General features: G+C 45.7%; 1 protein-coding gene across 1 annotated transcript in view; it reads right to left on the bottom strand.

Annotated features, from left to right (window-relative positions):
• The window catches only part of LOC310753814 (inositol polyphosphate 5-phosphatase OCRL-like), a gene marked incomplete at both ends in the record, with an annotated part of 81,232 nt that overhangs the window by 16,503 nt on the left and 45,479 nt on the right, over nucleotides 1–19,250 (bottom strand). Inside the window, 5 exons of the mRNA XM_083595148.1 lie at nucleotides 789–954; nucleotides 1,418–1,528; nucleotides 2,025–2,179; nucleotides 3,576–3,669; nucleotides 5,657–5,710. Coding sequence (XP_083451274.1) covers nucleotides 789–954; nucleotides 1,418–1,528; nucleotides 2,025–2,179; nucleotides 3,576–3,669; nucleotides 5,657–5,710 — 580 coding nt within the window. The remainder of the gene's footprint in view (nucleotides 1–788; nucleotides 955–1,417; nucleotides 1,529–2,024; nucleotides 2,180–3,575; nucleotides 3,670–5,656; nucleotides 5,711–19,250) is intronic.

The following is a 19,250-nucleotide window of genomic DNA, read 5'->3' as shown; positions in this document are numbered from 1 at the left end:
GTAGATACACTCTTTGGCACAGCCAGGTTTGCTTGTCTGTAAATTAAAAGTGAAGACAGTGAAGAATTGAACAGAAGGACACAATGCGAGCCTGCTGGATCAGGCCAATGGCCCATCTAATACAGCATCCTGTTCTCACAGGTGTATGGGGGAAACCTTAACTTCAAGAATTAGGAGAAGAAGCGACTCAGTCCCCCCCCCCCCACTTTCCTCTCTAGTCCTCCAAAGCAGCAGCTGCACAGAAGATGGTGACAGGATACTGGAGGGTAAGAGAAAGTGATCCTAACAAAAGAATATAAAAAGGGAAAGGATTTTTGCGCCCCCAATGTAACTTTCTTTTTTAGTTTACATTTCATTGAGTTTTTAAAAGTTTGGCTAGTTGTATATGTTCCCCAAGATATTTTTGTGCCTCCACAACATAAAAATACGCATTGTTTTAAAAAAGTAATTTTTGGACGGACTGCTCTCACTGGTTCCCTGCGATGCCAAAAGGTGTTTGGGGACCCTCCAGCATTGTTTGGCTTCAATTCATTTGTGTGTGTGTGTTTGTTTAAAGCTGGCCACACACACTTTTACACTTTGGGCTCCGCTGCTTTGACGTGTGGCCCTTGGAGGCTTGAGCATGGGGCAATGCAGCCCACAAATGTTAAGCCTCCCCTGCTCTACCAAACTCCCAAGGTTTGAGGGAGGAGGGTTGGGAAGAGGAGGAGAAAAGGAAGGCCTTCCCTAGATGACCCTTGGGGTCCCTTTCCAACTCTACAGTTCTCTGATTCCAGAGAGAGACGCGCTGGGCTCCAAGTATCCCTCGCAGGGCTCAGCGCAAAGCCATGGCTTCCAATACTGGCTGTCACTGAGCTTGGGGATAAAGGAGAAGTGGAGGGTGACCTGCCCGTTGTTTGTGATCTGGAACTTCTCCTTCTGCAGCTGCCGGAACTTCACATTCTCAAACGGAAACTGCAGAGCAAAAGGGGGGGGGGGGAGGAAAGAGAGTGCTTGCCTTCAGCAGAGGCAAGGAAACGTGCTCCAGGGGGAAGTTTGTCCTTGGCCCCGGGCTCTCATTTAGGGGACTGCACATGCAACAGGTCCACGTGGGGCTCTCCAGATATTGCTGCACTTGCCACTGGCCATGTTGGCTGGGGATGATGGGAGTTGTAGTCCAGCATCTGGAGGGCACCACGCTGGCTACCCCTGGAGTCTTTGCCTGCGAGGAAGAGGAAGAGGCTGCCGCTCAGTGGAAGGGCATCAGCCTTGCATGCAAAGGTCCCAGGTTCTATCCCCAGCATCTCCAGGTAGGGCTGGGAGAGATCCCCCGGAAATCCTGGGGAACCGCTCAAGACTGAGCTAGATGGGCCAAGGGCTTCTTTCCCCCCTGGTCTTTTTGCAGCAAACCCTCTTTAAGGGGTTGGAGAGGATCCTATTCGTCTTTACCTCCCTCCAGGGAGGGAAGGAATTCGTTCTCCATCCTGTCCATCAACTGAACAATATCCTCAAACACTTTCCGGTACCGTCGGTCAGCCACAACCTTCACCTATGGGGGGGGCAGAGCACATTTGTTGGAGCTATCGACTGAAAGGGGGGGGGCATGAGTTAAGAGCAGAAAGGCCTGATGCACCCCCCTGTTCCCAGCCCTGAAAGAGGCAAGTACTGTAACTCTGAGAGCTTCCCCAGGATGGCAGCGGCTGTGACTTCCAGAGCCAATGGGCTGAAGCCAAATGCTCCAAGCCAAGTACCACAGAAGCTCCATTGCATGAATGGAGCCAACGGTTAAGGTATACAGTTCATCCCATGTGGTCTGCCATGCCTGCAGGAGCAGCGTGTACTCAGAAGAGTGGAGAATGGAAGCCTAGGGATTTAACAGAGCCAAAACCTGCCCACTCCTTGCACCGGAAGTCATTGGCCAAGGAGGAGCTCTGTGGAAAGGGGCCTGGTTGTTGGTCAGGGCCTGCCCAGATTCGAGGAGGTGCCACATAGCAGGCAACTAAAAACCCTGAATAGACGATAGCCCTGGCCAGGGCAGGTCTTACCCCTGTGAGGAAGAGGGAGCTGACGGGCTTGTGGTCGCTCCTTTTCAATTCCATGTGGCTTCGGTAGCTGAGCTGATTCACGCTGCCTCCTCTCCAGAGGATTGGCTCACACCATGCTGGCACACGGCACTTCCCACTGCAAGGAGACAGTTGGACTGGCTGAGGCAACACACAAGGCTCACACAGTCCAACTTTGGCTCCACACACGGCCTGTGATCTTGACCACGGTCAAGAGCTGGAGATGATGGGGCTTGGGAGTCCAACTTCTGAAGGGGCGGACCTTGCAGGTGTGCAGGCATTTTGCCTCATGGAGAGAGTTGTCAGGAAATCAAAAGCTGCCATCTACCAGGTCAGAATGAATTTCTGACCTCCCCCAGTTTGGATTCCTACATTGCAGGGGGTTGGACTAGATGACCCTCGTGATCCCTTCCAACCCCACAATTCATTAATTAAGTCTCCTCTGGCTGGCAGCAGCTCTCTGTGGCCCAATCCTTTTTCAGGTGGAGGTGCCTTTCAACTTGAGACTCTGCATACAAAGCATATGGCACACCACCAAATGATGATCCTTCCCCAAAGCAAGGGGCCCCGTTATTCTTGTTCAGACACTATTTTTTCAGTGATCCAAAAGACCCTTTCTGGCACCTGAAATGCTGCCCAAAGGAGCCTGCCCTTTTCCGGCTTCGTCACTACATGTTCCGCCTGTCCTTTTGATTTCCCCATTACCACAGCAAGAGCAATGAAACTAGCAGGCCTAGGTGGCTTCTGACAGTTGTCAAGAACCACAAGAATATGCCAAATCATGGATGGTGAGGCTCAGTGGCTACTAGCCATAATGGCCACAGAACATACTCCACCAAGAGAAGCAGTATGGCTTGGAGGAGGGGAGCGTGCTGTTGCACCCAGGTCCTGTTTGTGGGCTCCCCAAGAGGCATCTCATTGGCCAATGTGAGAACAGGACGCTGGGCCAGATGGACCAATGGCCTGATCCAGCAGGGCTGCTCTCATGCTCTTATGAGAGAGCACCAAGTCTAATTCCCAGACTTCCTTGACACAAAGAGGATTCTCATTCAGCCTGCTGCACCTTTCAAGGAACTGCAACACCGCTTATACACACCACGAAACAGAGGATGCTGATTATCAGGACAAATGTGGGGAAAAGGAGCCAAAACATTTCCAGAGCAGGGATGGCTTGAGGAAGACAACATATCACAGCCTTGCATTTCACAACTCGCCTAGCAGCCTTTGGCAACCCGGAATTCCATGCAAGCAAAGTGAGCAGGTGAAGGAGAGCTGGATCTCTCTCTTCCTCTGTGGCTTGGTGTCCATTCTGGCTGCAGAGGAAAGGAAGTCCGTCCAGCCCTCAACTCTAGCCCTCCTCCAACAGCTTGCTTAGCAGAAAGCCATGTTTAAAATATATGTTTTACTAGCCTGCTCAGGAGGATGGAAAGGCAGGACACTACTAGCATCTCAGCAGACTAGGAAAAACAAACAAGCCTTGCAGAAGAATGTTTGAGAGGACTTACTTACAAAGGCTCAACTATCAAGCAGGATCTGTTTTAGAGTCAAATTTGTACGTCGGGATGAACTTGATCTCTCCCTCTGTGAAATCAGCAAAAGCTGTCTTTTGGGTACGCTGAATGTTTAGCTAAAGCCAAAAAGAAATTGCTTATCAGCAGAGAAGCAAAAGACCCCCTGTTGCCTGACAATGGAATCTATTAACAGCCACTGTTGTGCTGGAAGACCAAGGTGAAGTACTAGTAGGTTAAAGGTAAAGGGACCCCAGGTTGGACAGTGTTCTCGAAGCTACAAACATGAGTCTGACCAAACTGCGGGAGGCAGTGGAAGACAGGAGTGCCTGGCGTGCTCTGGTCCATGGGGTCACGAAGAGGCGGACACGACTAAACGACTAAACAACAACAACAACAACAAAGGGACCCCTGACCATTAGGTTCAGTTGTGACCGACTCTAGGGTTGCGGCGCTCATCTCGCTTTATTGGCCAAGGGAGCCGGCATACAGCTTCCGGGTCATGTGGCCAGCATGACTAAGCCGCTTCTGGTGAACCAGAGCAGCACACAGAAACGGTGTTTACCTTCCCGCCAGAGCGGTACCTATTTATCTACTTGCACTTAGACGTGCTTTCGAACTGCTAGGTTGGCAGGAACAGGGACCGAGCAAGGGAAGCTCACCCCGTCGCGGGGATTCGAACTGCCGACCTTCTGATCGTCAAGCCCTAGGCTCTGTGGTTTAACCCACAGCGCCACCCGCGTCCCTACTAGTAGGTTAGCCAAGTGCAAAAAAAGGGGTATACCTGCTGAAATCCTATCTTATACACAATTATTAAAGGTACAGGATGCTTGTGCATTTTTGCCCCATGTCATCTTAAATTACTTTGCTGCATCACACAACAGGAAAATCCTCTAACTCAGGAGCAGCAGACACGTGGCCCTCACAATGCTGCAGAACTACAATTCCCATCATCCCTGATTACTGGCCATGATGGCTGGAGCCAACAGGAACTGCAGCTCAGTAACATCTGGCAGACCACAGGTTAGCCATACCTACAATATGCAATGTTATATGTACCAATAATCCATACAAACTGTTAACAACCACCAGAATACACCCCGACACTATGAGCAACTGCAAAACCATCCTTTTGCATCCTACGTTGGCTCCCAGGACGTTTCTGAGCACAATTCTGAGTGTTGGTGCCAACCTTTAAAGCCCTAAATGGCCTCAGCCCTGAAAGAGTGTCTCCATCCCCATTGTTCAGCCCAGGCATCAGGGTCCAGCACCGAGGGCCTTCTGGCGGTTTCCTCACTGTGAGAAGCAAAGTTACAGGGAAGCAGGCAGAGGGCCTTCTGAGTAGTGGCACCTGCCCTGTGGGACACCCTCCCGTCAGATGTCAAGGAGATAAGTAACTATACAGCCTTTAGGGAAGTTTTTAATGTTTTATGATGGTTTTGCGTATGTTGGAAGTCTGAGGCTGCCCCCCCTTGCCTTCCTTGCAGCATCCTTCTCAAAGGGCTAAGGCATGACTACGCTCACAGAGTTTAAATCCACCATAAGGTGCAGCAATCAGGCCTCTGTTTCAACACAAAATACCAATGATCCTTATGCCAAGTGGGAGAAAGGTCGTCAACATGATGAACACACAAACCTTGGAGAGAAAAATGTAAAACAAAAAGCACCAGCAATTTAATTGGACTTAATGGAAGTATCTGCTGATAAGAACATGTGAGCAACGCAGATTTTCCAGACAGATGCAAAACCTAGAGCAGGAAACCTTAGACCTTTAGATATTGCTGGACAGCAGCTATGCTGGGGCTGATGGGAGTCCAACAACATCTGGAGCGTGTGCTGAGCTAGGAAAGCCCTCTAACTGGGAAACTGCAGAGCAGTCCTACTTATTCCAAGGCAACCCTCCAACTTAATTGGGACTTGCTTCTAATTCAGGTTGCACAAACCTGCAACCTTAAAAAGCATTTGTAGAAGTCGCAGTCATCCTATGTTCTTTGCTCCTAACTGCCTGAAAGTGGCTTCTCTAGCCTAGGCTGGGGTATCCCAGACAAAGGAAATAAACAGGGCAATATCCTAAACCACCACATATAACACAAAGATGTCTCTCACCTGGTCGTAGGTCAGAAGTCTCTGAAGCTCATTTTTAGTGATCAGATGACAATGCTGGAAAAAAGCAAAGCAACCACAGCTACAGGCTAGCTCACGGGGTCGGGGGGCGGGGGGCAGCCTGCTGCCACTTCCTGCAATATGTAGTAAGACTGATAACTAGGATTGGGCAATATGATCATATTAGGCTAGTGCTCTGTGAACTAGACTGGCTCTTGAACTGCTTCCAGGCCCAATTCAGAGCATCCCATTTGGCCTTTCAAGTGTTTCAAGGTTTGGGAAAAGGGTACCAGAAGAAGGCCCACTTATGTTTGCACTGCCTCTCCACTGACTAGAATCCCTTTCCCAGGGAACTCCTGCTCTTTCAAGCATGGCAGGGCCTTTTCAGTCATGGCACCCGACCTTTCAGAATAATCTCCCAAAGAGGTTCACCTGGCCCCTGCTTTGATGTCCTTTCAGCAAAGACTTTTCGAATTTCCCCTGGTACGTTAATTCATGGGCAGGGCGCTTGTGGCCCTCCAAACCCTGCTGTAGTACACAGGAACATAGGAAGCTACCTTATATTGAGGCAGACCATTGACCCATCAAGCTCAGGACTGACTACATGGACTGGCAGCAGCTTTCAGGCAGAGATCATGCCCAGCCCGATCTGCACACACTGGTGACTGAGCCTGGAACCTTCTCCATGCAAAATGGCCGCTCTGCTTTCGCCTTACTGCCCTTAACAAACTGCAACTCCCACCCCGATCACTGGAGAAGTTGCCCACATTTGCTATAATCTAATCTAATACATCTCTGCCACTCGCTTTATGTTGCTCTCTACTGGCTGCTCTAGTAGAAACCTTAGTGGTGCAGCTGCAGCAGCAGGGATCGCCGACACTGCACCCTCCTGGTGTTGCTGAAGTGGAACTCTCATGAGCCCCAGTCAGCAAGGCCAATTCTTAGCAATTATGGGAATTTTGGTCTATCAACATTTGGAGAGCACTATGCTGCCTGCCATAAAGAAGGCTGATCACCGAAGAATGGATGCTTTTGAATTCTGGTGCCGGAGGAGACTCTTGAGAGTCCCATGGACTGCAAGAAGATCAAACCTCTCCATTCTGAAGGAAATCAGCCCTGAGTGCTCACTGGAAGGACAGATCGTGAAGCTGAGGCTCCAAGACTTTGGCCACCTCATGAGAAGAGAAGACTCCCTGGAAAAGACCTTGATGTTGGGAAAGATGGAGGGCACAAGGAGAAGGGGACGACAGAGGACAAGATGGTTGGACCGTGTTCTCGAAGCTACTAGCATGAGTTTGACCAAACTGCGGGAGGCAGTGGAAGATAGGAGGGCCTGGCGTGCTCTGGTCCAGGGGGTCACGAAGAGGCGGACACGACTAAACAACTAAACAACAACAAATGCTGCCTACCCTGAGCTACACACAGGCAGGAAAGTTACAGAAACATGACTCAGTTTGCTTCTCCAGATAGCGGAGACCAACAAGTTACATCAGCCAAGGCTCTCTCCCTCCAAGCCCTCAAAACGCACTCGTTTTCATGATTGTCAGCTGCGGCAGACCCTGGTCAGGGGGCAGGAAGCTCATCTGGGCACAGATATCCTTGTAATCCTGGTTTCGGCGCTCAAAGTCTTCCACGTGGGCAGCAAGGTGGGAATTGACCATGCAGAAGCTGGTATTGTTGCAGACAAACCTCGCGTCCACACACCCCTTGTTACCCTGCAGGGGCGGAGCAAAGATGGCTGTTAGTGAGCAAGCAGGAAAGGGGGGAACTGGTTGGCAGAGATTAGAAAAACAGATAGACAGACAGAAAGATAGACGTGGGGAATTCCGCTGTCAGGGTCTACTCCCCATCTTCCCCATGATGCCTGTGCCCACTGTCTCCCTCATCACTTCCTTGATGCGGCTGAGCTGGTCCTTCCTGACAAAGATGAGCACCAGCTGCACCTAGAAGATGCAAGGTACTGGGATGTCTATCAGCTCTGTTCATTGCTTGCTGTCCTGGGCCGGCTGGATGCAGATAGGAGTGGCAGGTGGCACCAACTGGGGATCCCCCAAGGGAAGAAGGCTCAGAGCCAGGGAACTGGTGGGGGGTCGTCAGAGGGAGAAGAGGGAGCAGACTGTGAGCAAGAGGAGGTGTTGGAAACTGAAGAGGCAGGAGGGCAGGAAGATTCTACGGCAAACAGCAGTCCAGAATCCGAGGCAGAAGTGGAGGCTTGAGGCGGGGGTCAAGAGGCAGAGATCAGGCAGGCTGCTGAAGAAGCCAGGGGGTCTCCCCATCCTGCTGCGATCAGCTCCCCTCCCTGCTGGTCTCCCAGAACACAGAGAAATTAAGAGGATGGAGCAAAGACAGGCAAGGTGTCAGAGTCTCAGGTTGCTTGGGAAGGACCAGGGGGAGGAGGAGACTTCAGAGAGTGGTGGGAGGGTAGCAACCTTCAGCCTTCACAACTACCTCACTGGGGCAAGACCTGTTGGGAAAGGTTTCTGTGATCACTAGGCCTGCACGGTTTGGGTTTCTTTGAATAAAGAATGTTGGCTTCTTTTGAATAAAACACCACTGACACCAGGAGTTTTTTCTTGCTGACCTCCTCCTCCTCCTCACTCCAGCTCCTGACAGCTGTCTGGCTGCTGAAGAAATGGGTGGGGTTGGACTTACTTTCTTGTACTTGGATTTGGAACGCAAAGCCTTTCCCACAGCTGTCAGCCACTCTTGCTCCTTTGTCGAGTCCAAGTAGAAGAAAGCCTCTGTGCTCAGGTCCAGCTCCTGGAACCGAATGCCCAAGTGCCAAAGAGAAGGATGTGGAACTGCAGGAATAGGACTCCCATCGGAACAGACGTGCTGGTTAAATATGCAAAGACAACCGGAGTGTGCAAGGGCAGGCAAGATCAGGACCAAGAACAAACAAGTAATACCAGCCACTTCCTCCTCAGCTTAGCTATTCGGGGCCCCAAAGGAGCTTTGCTAATGAAAGAAAAAAAGCCTTTTCCTTGTATTTTTTAAGATGTGTCAGCCAGCCTGATATCTAAGCACTATCCCAGTAGCCACAGGCAACCAGAAATTCTTTGAAGGCAAGTGAGTTGGTTGATCTTTCCATTCTTCCTTCACCTGGCAACCTGGTTTCCAGGCTGGCTTTCCGGGAGCAGAAAACCACCTCTCAGATCTGCTGTGCCAAGCTTGTTTGCTAGAAGATTACCCCGTAACACCCTTGTCCTCTTTGCAAACCTCCTAAATGGCTAGCCTTCTGTGTTTCCATTTATTTTTTTTAAAGATATTTATTGGAGTTTTACAAAGATATAAATTTAAAAGATCATATAAAAAGAAAAAAATACAATAAAAGAAACATAGAAAAATACATAAAGTAAGAAAAGGAAAATAAAAACAAATCCATTTTTGTAACCCTAACTCGTTATCTTATTTCCTTGGCCTCCTCACACCTCCCCTTTTTGTATTCCCATTTAAATAATCAAGTCAGCAAATCCTTACCCTCTTTCGTTTATCCTAACTCTATATCTTAACATATTATAACTCTATATTTTCATCCATTTATCAATTCATTTTTGCATATTCTTATTAACTTTGTTGCTAATGCCACTTATTTTCAGTCCAACATCATTTTAAGATTCATTAATTTTACAATGTTTCTGAAGATAGTCTTTAAATTTCTTCCAGTCTTCTTCCACCAACTCTTCTCCCAGGTCACGGATTCTGCCAGTCATTTCCGCCAATTCCATATAATCCATCACCTTCATCTGCCACTCTTCCAGGGTGGGTAGCTCTTGTGTCTTCCAATGCTTTGCAATAAGTATTCTTGCTGCTGTTGTTGCATACATAAAGAAAGTTCTATCCTTAGAAGATCTACCCACCGTGGAAGAATGGCAGATGAAGGTTATAGACTATATGGGACTGGCAGAAATGACCGGCAGAATCCGAGACCAGGGAAAAGAGACGGCGGAAGAAGATTGGAAGAAATTTAAGGACTATCTTAGGAAACATTGTAAAATTATTGAAGGTTAGAACGATGTTGATTCAGAAATTAAGTGGTTATAAGCTGTAATGATTATGTGATTAAGAAAAGAAAGGTTAAAAATTATACAGAAATTAGGGGAAGGATTTGCTGAATTGAATTAATTAGAGATTGGAATACAGAAAGGGGAGGTATGAGGAGGTCGGGAAAGTAAGTTTTATGAATATAAGGGATTGAAATTATACTTGTTGTTGTATGTGTTTTGTATGTTTTGTATGTATTTTTACTGTTTTTGTTTTTTGTTTTGTTTTTTCTATTTTATATAAACTTTTAAAACCTTAATAAATATTTTATAAAAAAAAAAAAAAAGAAAGTTCTATCCTTCTTTGGCACCAATTGGCCGACTATGCCCAGGAGAAAGGCCTCTGGTTTCTTCAGGAAGGTATATTTAAATACCTTTTTCATTTCATTATATATCATCTCCCAGAAAGGCTTAATCTTTGGGCACGTCCACCAAAGGTGAAAGAATGTACCTTCATTTTCTTTACATTTCCAACATTTATTATCGGGCAAATGATAAATTTTCGCAAGCTTGACTGGGGTCATGTACCACCTGTAAATCATTTTCATAATATTCTCTCTTAAGGCATTACATGCCGTAAATTTCATACCGGTGGTCCACAACTGTTCCCAGTCATAGAATCATAGAATCATAGAATCATAGAGTTGGAAGAGACCACAAGGGCCATCGAGTCCAACCCCCTGCCAAGCAGGAAACACCATCAGAGCACTCCTGACATATGGTTGTCAAGCCTCTGCTTAAAGACCTCCAAAGAAGGAGACTCCACCACACTCCTTGGCAGCAAATTCCACTGTCGAACAGCTCTTACTGTCAGGAAGTTCTTCCTAATGTTTAGGTGGAATCTTCTTTCTTGTAGTTTGGATCCATTGCTCCGTGTCCGCTTCTCTGGAGCAGCAGAAAACAACCTTTCTCCCTCCTCTATGTGACATCCTTTTATATATTTGAACATGGCTATCATATCACCCCTTAATCTCCTCTTCTCCAGGCTAAACATGCCCAGCTCCCTTAGCCGTTCCTCATAAGGCATCGTTTCCAGGCCTTTGACCATTTTGGTTGCCCTCCTCTGGACACGTTCCAGTTTGTCAATGTCCTTCTTGAACTGTGGTGCCCAGAACTGGACACAGTACTCCAGGTGAGGTCTGACCAGAGCAGAATACAGTGGCACTATTACTTCCCTTGATCTAGATGCTATACTCCTATTGATGCAGCCCAGAATTGCATTGGCTTTTTTAGCTGCCGCGTCACACTGTTGGCTCATGTCAAGTTTGTGGTCAACCAAGACTCCTAGATCCTTTTCACATGTAGTGCTCTCAAGCCAGGTGTCACCCATCTTGTATTTGTGCCTCTCATTTTTTTTGCCCAAGTGCAATACTTTACATTTCTCCCTGTTAAAATTCATCTTGTTTGTTTTGGCCCAGTTCTCTAATCTGTCAAGGTCGTTTTGAAGTATGATCCTGTCCTCTGGGGTGTTAGCCACCCCTCCCAGTTTGGTGTCATCTGCAAATTTGATCAGGATGCCCTTGAGTCCATCATCCAAGTCGTTGATAAAGATGTTGAATAAGACCGGGCCCAAGACAGAACCCTGTGGCACTCCACTAGTCACTCTTCTCCAGGATGAAGAGGAACCATTGATGAGCACCCTTTGGGTTCGGTCAGTCAGCCAGTTACAAATCCACTGAGTGGTAGCATAGTCAAGACCGCATTTTACCAGCTTCTTTACAAGAATATCATGGGGCACCTTGTCAAATGCCTTGCTGAAATCAAGGTAGGCTACATCCACTGTGTTCCCTTCATCTACCAGGCTTGTAATTCTGTCAAAAAACGAGATCAGGTTAGTCTGACATGACTTATTTTTCAGAAATCCATGCTGACTATTGGTGATCACAGCATTCCTTTCTAGGTGCTCACAGACTGTTTGCTTAATGATCTGCTCCAGAATCTTCCCTGGTATTGATGTCAGACTGACTGGGCGGTAATTATTTGGGTCCTCTCTTTTCCCCTTTTTGAAAATAGGGACAACATTTGCCCTCCTCCAGTCTGCCGGGACTTCGCCTGTTCTCCAGGAATTCTCAAAGATGACTGCCAGTGGTTCTGAGATCACATCTGCCAGTTCTTTTAATACTCTTGGATGCAGTTCATCTGGCCCTGGAGACTTGAATACATCTAGACTAGCCAAGTATTCTTGTACTATCTCCTTAGTTATTCTGGGCTGCGTTTCCTCTGCTGAATCATTTGCTCCAAATTCTTCAGGTCGGGCATTGTTTTCTTTATCGGAGAAGACTGAGGCAAAGAAGGCATTGAGGAGTTCAGCCCTTTCTGTGTCCCCTGTTTGCATTTCACCATCTTCTCCTCTGAGTGACCCCACTGTTTCTTTGTTCTTCCTTTTGCTACGAACATACCCATAAAAGCCTTTTTTGTTGCTTTTAACCTCTCTAGCAAGCCTGAGTTCATTCTGTGCTTTAGCTTTTCTGACTTTGTGTCTACACGTGCTGGCTATTTGTTTGAATTCCTCTTTGGTGGTTTCCCCCCTTTTCCATTTTTTGTACACATCCTTTTTTAATCTTAACTCAGTTAAAAGTTCTTTAGATAGCCACCCTGGCTTCTTTAGGCACCTTCCATGTTTCCGTCTCATTGGTATTGCCTGAAGTTGTGCTTTTACTATCTCCCTCTTAACAAACTCCCAGCCATCATGAACTCCCTTTCCTTTTAGTATTACTGTCCATGGGATCTCACCAAGCACTTCCCTAAGTTTTATGAAGTCGGCTTTCTTAAAGTCGAGAAATTGAGTCCTAGTATGCTTGGCTGCTCCTTTCCGCTGTATAGTAAACTTCAGAAGAGCATGATCACTCGCGCCTAATGATCCTTCCACTTCTACCCCACTAACCAGGTCATCAACATTGGTTAGGACCAGATCTAAAATGGCTGTTCCTCTTGTTGCTTCTCCCACTTTCTGGACAATGAAGTTGTCTGCAAGGCCAGCGAGGAATCTGTTTGACCTTATGCTCTTGGCTGAGTTTGACATCCAACAAATATCCGGGTAATTGAAGTCCCCCATTACTACTATCTCCCTTCCTTTTGCATGCTTGGCCATCTGTTCCAGGAAGGCATCATCTATGTCCTCCGTTTGGCTTGGGGATCTATAGTAAACTCCCACAATGAGGTCACTGTTATTCTTCTCTCCCTTAATTTTGACCCAAATGCTCTCACTTTGGCTTTGAGGTTCTAAACCTTGGATCTCTTCACAGGTATACACATCCCTGACATATAACGCCACTCCTCCTCCTTTCTTGTCTGGTCTGTTTCTCTGAAATAGATTGTATCCCTCCATTATTACATTCCAATCGTGGGACTTATCCCACCAGGTTTCAGTGATTCCTATTATGTCATATTTAGTTTGCTGTACCAAGAGCTCAAGCTCATCTTGTTTATTTCCCATGCTTTGCGCATTAGTGTACAGACATTGAAGTCCATTAATCATTCCCCCGTGTCTCTTATTTAAGGATTTTTTCCTCCCACCACTAGGTCTGCGTGCTGTTTGCTCCATTCGGTCTATGACATTTGGATGATCATCTTCATCAATTGATAGACTCCTACCTTCAGGAGCACTGTCTCCCTCCCCCACATTAGTCAGTTTAAAGCCCTCCTGATGAGGTTTCTGAGATTTTTTGCAAAAACATTCTTCCCAACCGTTGTGAGGTGCAGCCCATCGCTTGCCAGAAGTCCATCTTCAAGAAACTGCATTCCGTGATCTAAGAATCCAAACCGTTCCTGTTTACACCATTTGCGAAGCCAGTTGTTCACTTCCACTATTTTTCCCTCTCTCCCTGGGCCACGTCGTTCAACTGGGAGGACAGATGAGATGACAATTTGTGCATTTAATTGCTTCAATTTCCTGCCCAGAGCCTCGTAATCTCTTTTGATCTTCTGGAGGCTATTGCATGCAGTGTCATTGGTTCCCACATGAACCAAGAGGAAGGGGTATTTGTCAGTGGGTTTTATGATTCCTTGCAGTCGTTCAGTTACATCTTGGATCTTAGCCCCGGGGAGACAGCACACTTCCCGAGACATCTTGTCAGGCCCACAGATCACTGCTTCTGTTCCCCTCAGTAGGGAATCCCCTATCACCACTACACGCCTCCTCTTAGGTCTGGTCGGGGTTCTTCCGTGAGCTGTCCGTTCCAAGGTCGCCTGCACATTCCCTGAGGACTGCCTTTGCTGCTCGTCTTCATATACCTGATCGACTGTAATGAGGGAGAGATCCTCAAATGGAGTCTGCTCTTCGTCTTCCATGCTAGGGAAAAGGACCTCAAAGCGATTGCGTATTTCTAAACAATCAGAGCGAACCCTGGGCCTCCTACTTCTTTGAGTCACGTTTCTCCATATATCTGGCTCCTGTGTTGGTGAACTAGCCTCCTTCTCAGGGGAGTCCCCTGTCTCCTCCTTGGTGGAGACGGTGTGCTCTGTTGCTTCCAAGAAGAGCTCCAGCTCTCTAATTCTTTGGAGCGTAGCTACACGTTCCTCCAGTTGCTGGACTTTGTCTTTTAAGAGGGCAATCAGCATGCAATTGCTGCAGGTAAAGCTGCCTGCAACCTTTGGCAAGATGGCAAACATTGCGCAGGAACCACAGGCGACTGCAGCTGTTCCCTCACCCTCCATCTTGAGAAGGTGTCGTTGGGGGTGACTACAGCGGTCCTCCACCATAAAAAGCGTGAAGACAGGACAAATAAATCCCCCCAAATAAACCTATATCTCCCCCAACAAACGTTTGAGACTAGCTCCCCTAAATCTAAAAGATGGATCAAACTGCGCGCGCCACTAGGCGCGCGCCGCTGCCCTACAAGCTCTGACAAGCTCCTCCAACAGCTTATCACCTACCTCAACAGAAGCCCTGCCCCCTCTGACCTTTGCACAGAGAAAGCAGCTAATCAGCCACAAGAAACTCACACAAGAAAACCCTTTTTGTTCCTTCTTCAGCTGCTGCCCTACAAGCTCTGACAAGCTCCTCCCACAGCTAATCACCTACCTCAACAGAAGCCCTGCCCCCTCTGACCTTTGCACAGAGAAAGCAGCTAATCAGCCACAAGAAACTCACACAAGAAAACCCTTTTTGTTCCTTCTTCAGCTGCTGCCCTACAAGCTCTGACAAGCTCCTCCCACAGCTAATCACCTACCTCAACAGAAGCCCTGCCCCCTCTGACCTTTGCACAGAGAAAGCAGCTAATCAGCCACAAGAAACTCACACAAGAGAACCCTTTTTGTTCCTTCTTCAGCTGCCGCCCTACAAGCTCTGACAAGCTCCTCCCACAGCTAATCACCTACCTCAACAGAAGCCCTGCCCCCTCTGACCTTTGCACAGAGAAAGCAGCTAATCAGCCACAAGAAACTCACACAAGAGAACCCTTTTTGTTCCTTCTTCAGCTGCTGCCCTACAAGCTCCGACAAGCTCCTCCCACAGCTAATCACCTACCTCAACAGAAGCCCTGCCCCCTCTGACCTTTGCACAGAGAAAGCAGCTAATCAGCCACAAGAAACTCACACAAGAAAACCCTTTTTGTTCCTTCTTCAGCTGCTGCCCTACAAGCTCTGACAAGCTCCTCCCACAGCTAATCACCTACCTCAACAGAAGCCCTGCCCCCTCTGACCTTTGCACAGAGAAAGCAGCTAATCAGCCACAAGAAACTCACACAAGAAAACCCTTTTTGTTCCTTCTTCAGCTGCTGCCCTACAAGCTCTGACAAGCTCCTCCCACAGCTAATCACCTACCTCAACAGAAGCCCTGCCCCCTCTGACCTTTGCACAGAGAAAGCAGCTAATCAGCCACAAGAAACTCACACAAGAGAACCCTTTTTGTTCCTTCTTCAGCTGCTGCCCTACAAGCTCTGACAAGCTCCTCCCACAGCTAATCACCTACCTCAACAGAAGCCCTGCCCCCTCTGACCTTTGCACAGAGAAAGCAGCTAATCAGCCACAAGAAACTCACACAAGAGAACCCTTTTTGTTCCTTCTTCAGCTGCTGCCCTACAAGCTCCGACAAGCTCCTCCCACAGCTAATCACCTACCTCAACAGAAGCCCTGCCCCCTCTGACCTTTGCACAGAGAAAGCAGCTAATCAGCCACAAGAAACTCACACAAGAGAACCCTTTTTGTTCCTTCTTCAGCTGCTGCCCTACAAGCTCTCAAACATAATGTTGTGACCAATATCTTGTGCCCATTTAATCATAGCAGATTTAACCATTTCATCCTGCGTATTCCATTTCAACAGCAAGTTATACATTCTTGAAAGTATCTTAGTTTTGGGGTCTAACAATTCTGTTTCCAATTTTGATTTTTCCACCTGGAAGCCAATTTTTTTATCCAAATTATAGGCCTCTCTTATTTGATAATAATGAAGCCAGTCTCGCACTTTATCTTTTAATTTCTCAAAACTCTGCAATTTCAATTTATCTCCTTCTTGTTCCAAAATTTCCCAATATTTCGGCCATTTGGCCTCCATATTGAGCTTTTTCTGAGCCTTCGCTTCCATTGGTGACAACCACCTTGGGGTTTTATTTTCCAATAAGTCTTTATATCTTATCCAGACATTGAACAATGCTTTCCTGACAATATGGTTTTTAAATGCTTTATGTGCTTTAACCTTGTCATACCACAAATATGCATGCCACCCAAAAACATTATTAAAACCTTCTAAGTCCAAAATGTCTGTGTTCTCAAGAAGCAGCCAATCTTTTAACCAGCAGAATGCTGCTGATTCATAGTACAATTTAAAGTCCGGCAGGGCAAATCCACCTCTTTCCTTTGCGTCAGTTAGTATTTTAAATTTTATTCTGGGCTTCTTGCCCTGCCAGACAAATCTAGAAATATCTTTCTGCCACTTCTTGAAACAGTCCATCTTGTCCAAAATTTGCAATGACTGAAACAGAAATAACATTTTTGGCAATACATTCATCTTTATAGCTGCAATTCGACCCAACAAGGAAAGCTTCAAATTTGACCATATTTCTAAATCTTTTTTCACTTCTGTCCAGCATTTCTCATAGTTATCTTTAAATAAGTTTAAGTTCTTAGCAGTCATATTAACCCCCAAGTATTTTACTTTCTTAGCTAATGTCAAACCAGTCTCCTTCTGAAACCTCTCTTTCTCAATCGGTGTTAAGTTTTTCTCAAGAACTTTAGTTTTTGACTTGTTCAGTTTAAATCCTGCCACATGACCAAATTCTTGAATCAGTTCTAATACTCTTTTCGTACTAGATTCGGGCTCCTGTAACGTCAAAACTAAGTCATCTGCAAAAGCCTTCAGTTTGTATTGTTTGGCTCCAACCTGAATACCTTTAATCAGACGGTCCCTTCTAATCATATTTAACAAAACCTCCAGGACCGAAATAAAAAGCAATGGGGAAATTGGGCAGCCTTGTCGTGTCCCTTTCTCTATCTTAAATTCCTCTGTCATCACATTATTGACTATTAGCTTAGCTTTTTGCTCTGAATAAATTGCACTTATACCATTTTCAAACCCTTGGCCCACCCCCATTCCCTGAAGATTTTTCTTCATAAAATTCCAAGAAATATTGTCAAAAGCTTTTTCCGCATCTATAAAAATTAAAACTGCTTTGGTATTGATATTCACTTGCAGCTTCTCCAAAATATTAATTATGTTCCTCGTATTGTCAGACAAATGTCTACCTGGAAGAAAGCCGGCTTGATCTTTATGTATCTCTTCAGTTAATACCTTTTTTAATCTGTTAGCCAAAATATCAGCAAAAATTTTGTAATGCACATTAAGCAGGGATATGGGACAGTAGTTCTTAAGTTGTGTCTTTTCAGACTCAGTTTTCGGTATGAGTGTAATGTCAGCTTCCTTCCACGACTCTGGCGCCTTTTTCCCCTCCAGAATTTCATTACAAACCTCCTTTAGTGGCTGAATTAACCAATCTTTCAGAGATCTATAGTATTTGGAGGTAAGACCATCCGGCCCTGGAGATTTGCCCAACTGCATATTCTGAATGGCACCTTCAACCTCCTGTTCTGTAATTTTGTGATTCAACATTATCTTATTTTCTTTTTTTTCAATAAATATTTATTAGATTTTCCAATTTTATATAAACACAAAAAGAAAAAGAAAAAGAAAAATATTAAAAACAAGTCAATTTCCATAACAATTTTTCAATAACATGTTTCTTTGACTTCCTCGTACCTCCCCTTCTTGTTTTCTAGTTCAACTTGTTAATCCAGCAAATCCTAATCTCTTAACATTCCTTTTAAAATAACACCTTATTTTCCACTCAACTTTTTTAAATTTAGTGACTTAAACAATTTTAATCCCTATTATCTTTATCATAACAGCTAGAGACCACAAAAATTCAATCCAACATCTTTTCAGAGTTCATTAATTTTGTAGTATTTCTGTAAATAGTCCTTAAATTTCTTCCAATCTTCTTCTGCTGACTCTTCTCCCTGGTCGCGGATTCTGCCGGTCATTTCTGCCAGTCCCATACAGTCAATCAACTTCATCTGCCATTCTTCCAGAGTGGGTAGATCTTGAGTCTTCCAGTACTTTGCTATAAGTATTCTTGCTGCCGTTGTAGCATACATAAAAAAAGTTCTGTCCTTCTTTGGCACCAAATGGCCGACTATGCCCAAGAGAAAAGCCTCTGGTTTTTTCAGGAAGGTATACTTAAATACCTTTTTCATTTCATTATAAATCATTTCCCAGAAAGCCTTAATCTTTGGGCACGTCCACCAAAGGTGAAAGAATGTACCTTCAACCTTCTTACATTTCCAGCATTTATTATCGGGGAAATGATATATTTTTGCAAGCTTGACTGGGGTCATGTACCACCTGTATATCATTTTCATAATATTCTCTCTTAAGGCATTACATGCCGTAAATTTCATACCTGTGGTCCATAACTGTTCCCAGTCAGCAAACATGATGTTGTGTCCAAGATCTTGTGCCCATTTAATCATAGCTGACTTAACCGTTTCATCCTGTGTGTTCCATTTCAGCAGCAAGTTATACATTTTTGACATAATTTTAGTTTTAGGTTCTAGCACTTCTGTTTCTAATTTAGATTTTTCCACCTGGAAGCCAATTTTCCTGTCCAAATTGTAAGCCTCCATTATCTGAAAATAATGAAGCCAGTCTCGGACTTTATTTTTTAGTTTCTCAAAGCTCTGCAGTTTCAGTTTATCTCCTTCTTGTTCCAAAATTTCCCAATATTTTGGCCAATTGGCCTCCATATTGAGCTTTTTCTGAGCTTTCGCTTCCATTGGTGACAACCACCTTGGGGTCTTATTTTCCAATAAATCCTTGTATCTGATCCAAACATTAAACAGAGATCTCCTAACAATATGATTTTTAAATGCTTTGTGAGCTTTAACCTTATCATACCACAAATATGCATGCCATCCAAAAACATTGTTAAAACCTTCTAAATCCAAAATGTCCGTGTTTTCAAGAAGCAGCCAGTCTTTCAACCAGCAGAATGCTGCTGATTCATAGTACAGTCTGAAGTCTGGCAGGGCAAAGCCACCCCTTTCTTTTGCGTCAGTTAAAA

The sequence above is a fragment of the Podarcis filfolensis genome (assembly GCF_964270895.1).
Source record: "Podarcis filfolensis genome assembly, chromosome: W".
Taxonomy (NCBI): domain Eukaryota; kingdom Metazoa; phylum Chordata; class Lepidosauria; order Squamata; family Lacertidae; genus Podarcis; species Podarcis filfolensis.
The sequence above is the reverse complement of the archived record's forward strand: the minus strand, read 5'-3'. Positions and strand labels throughout refer to the sequence as shown.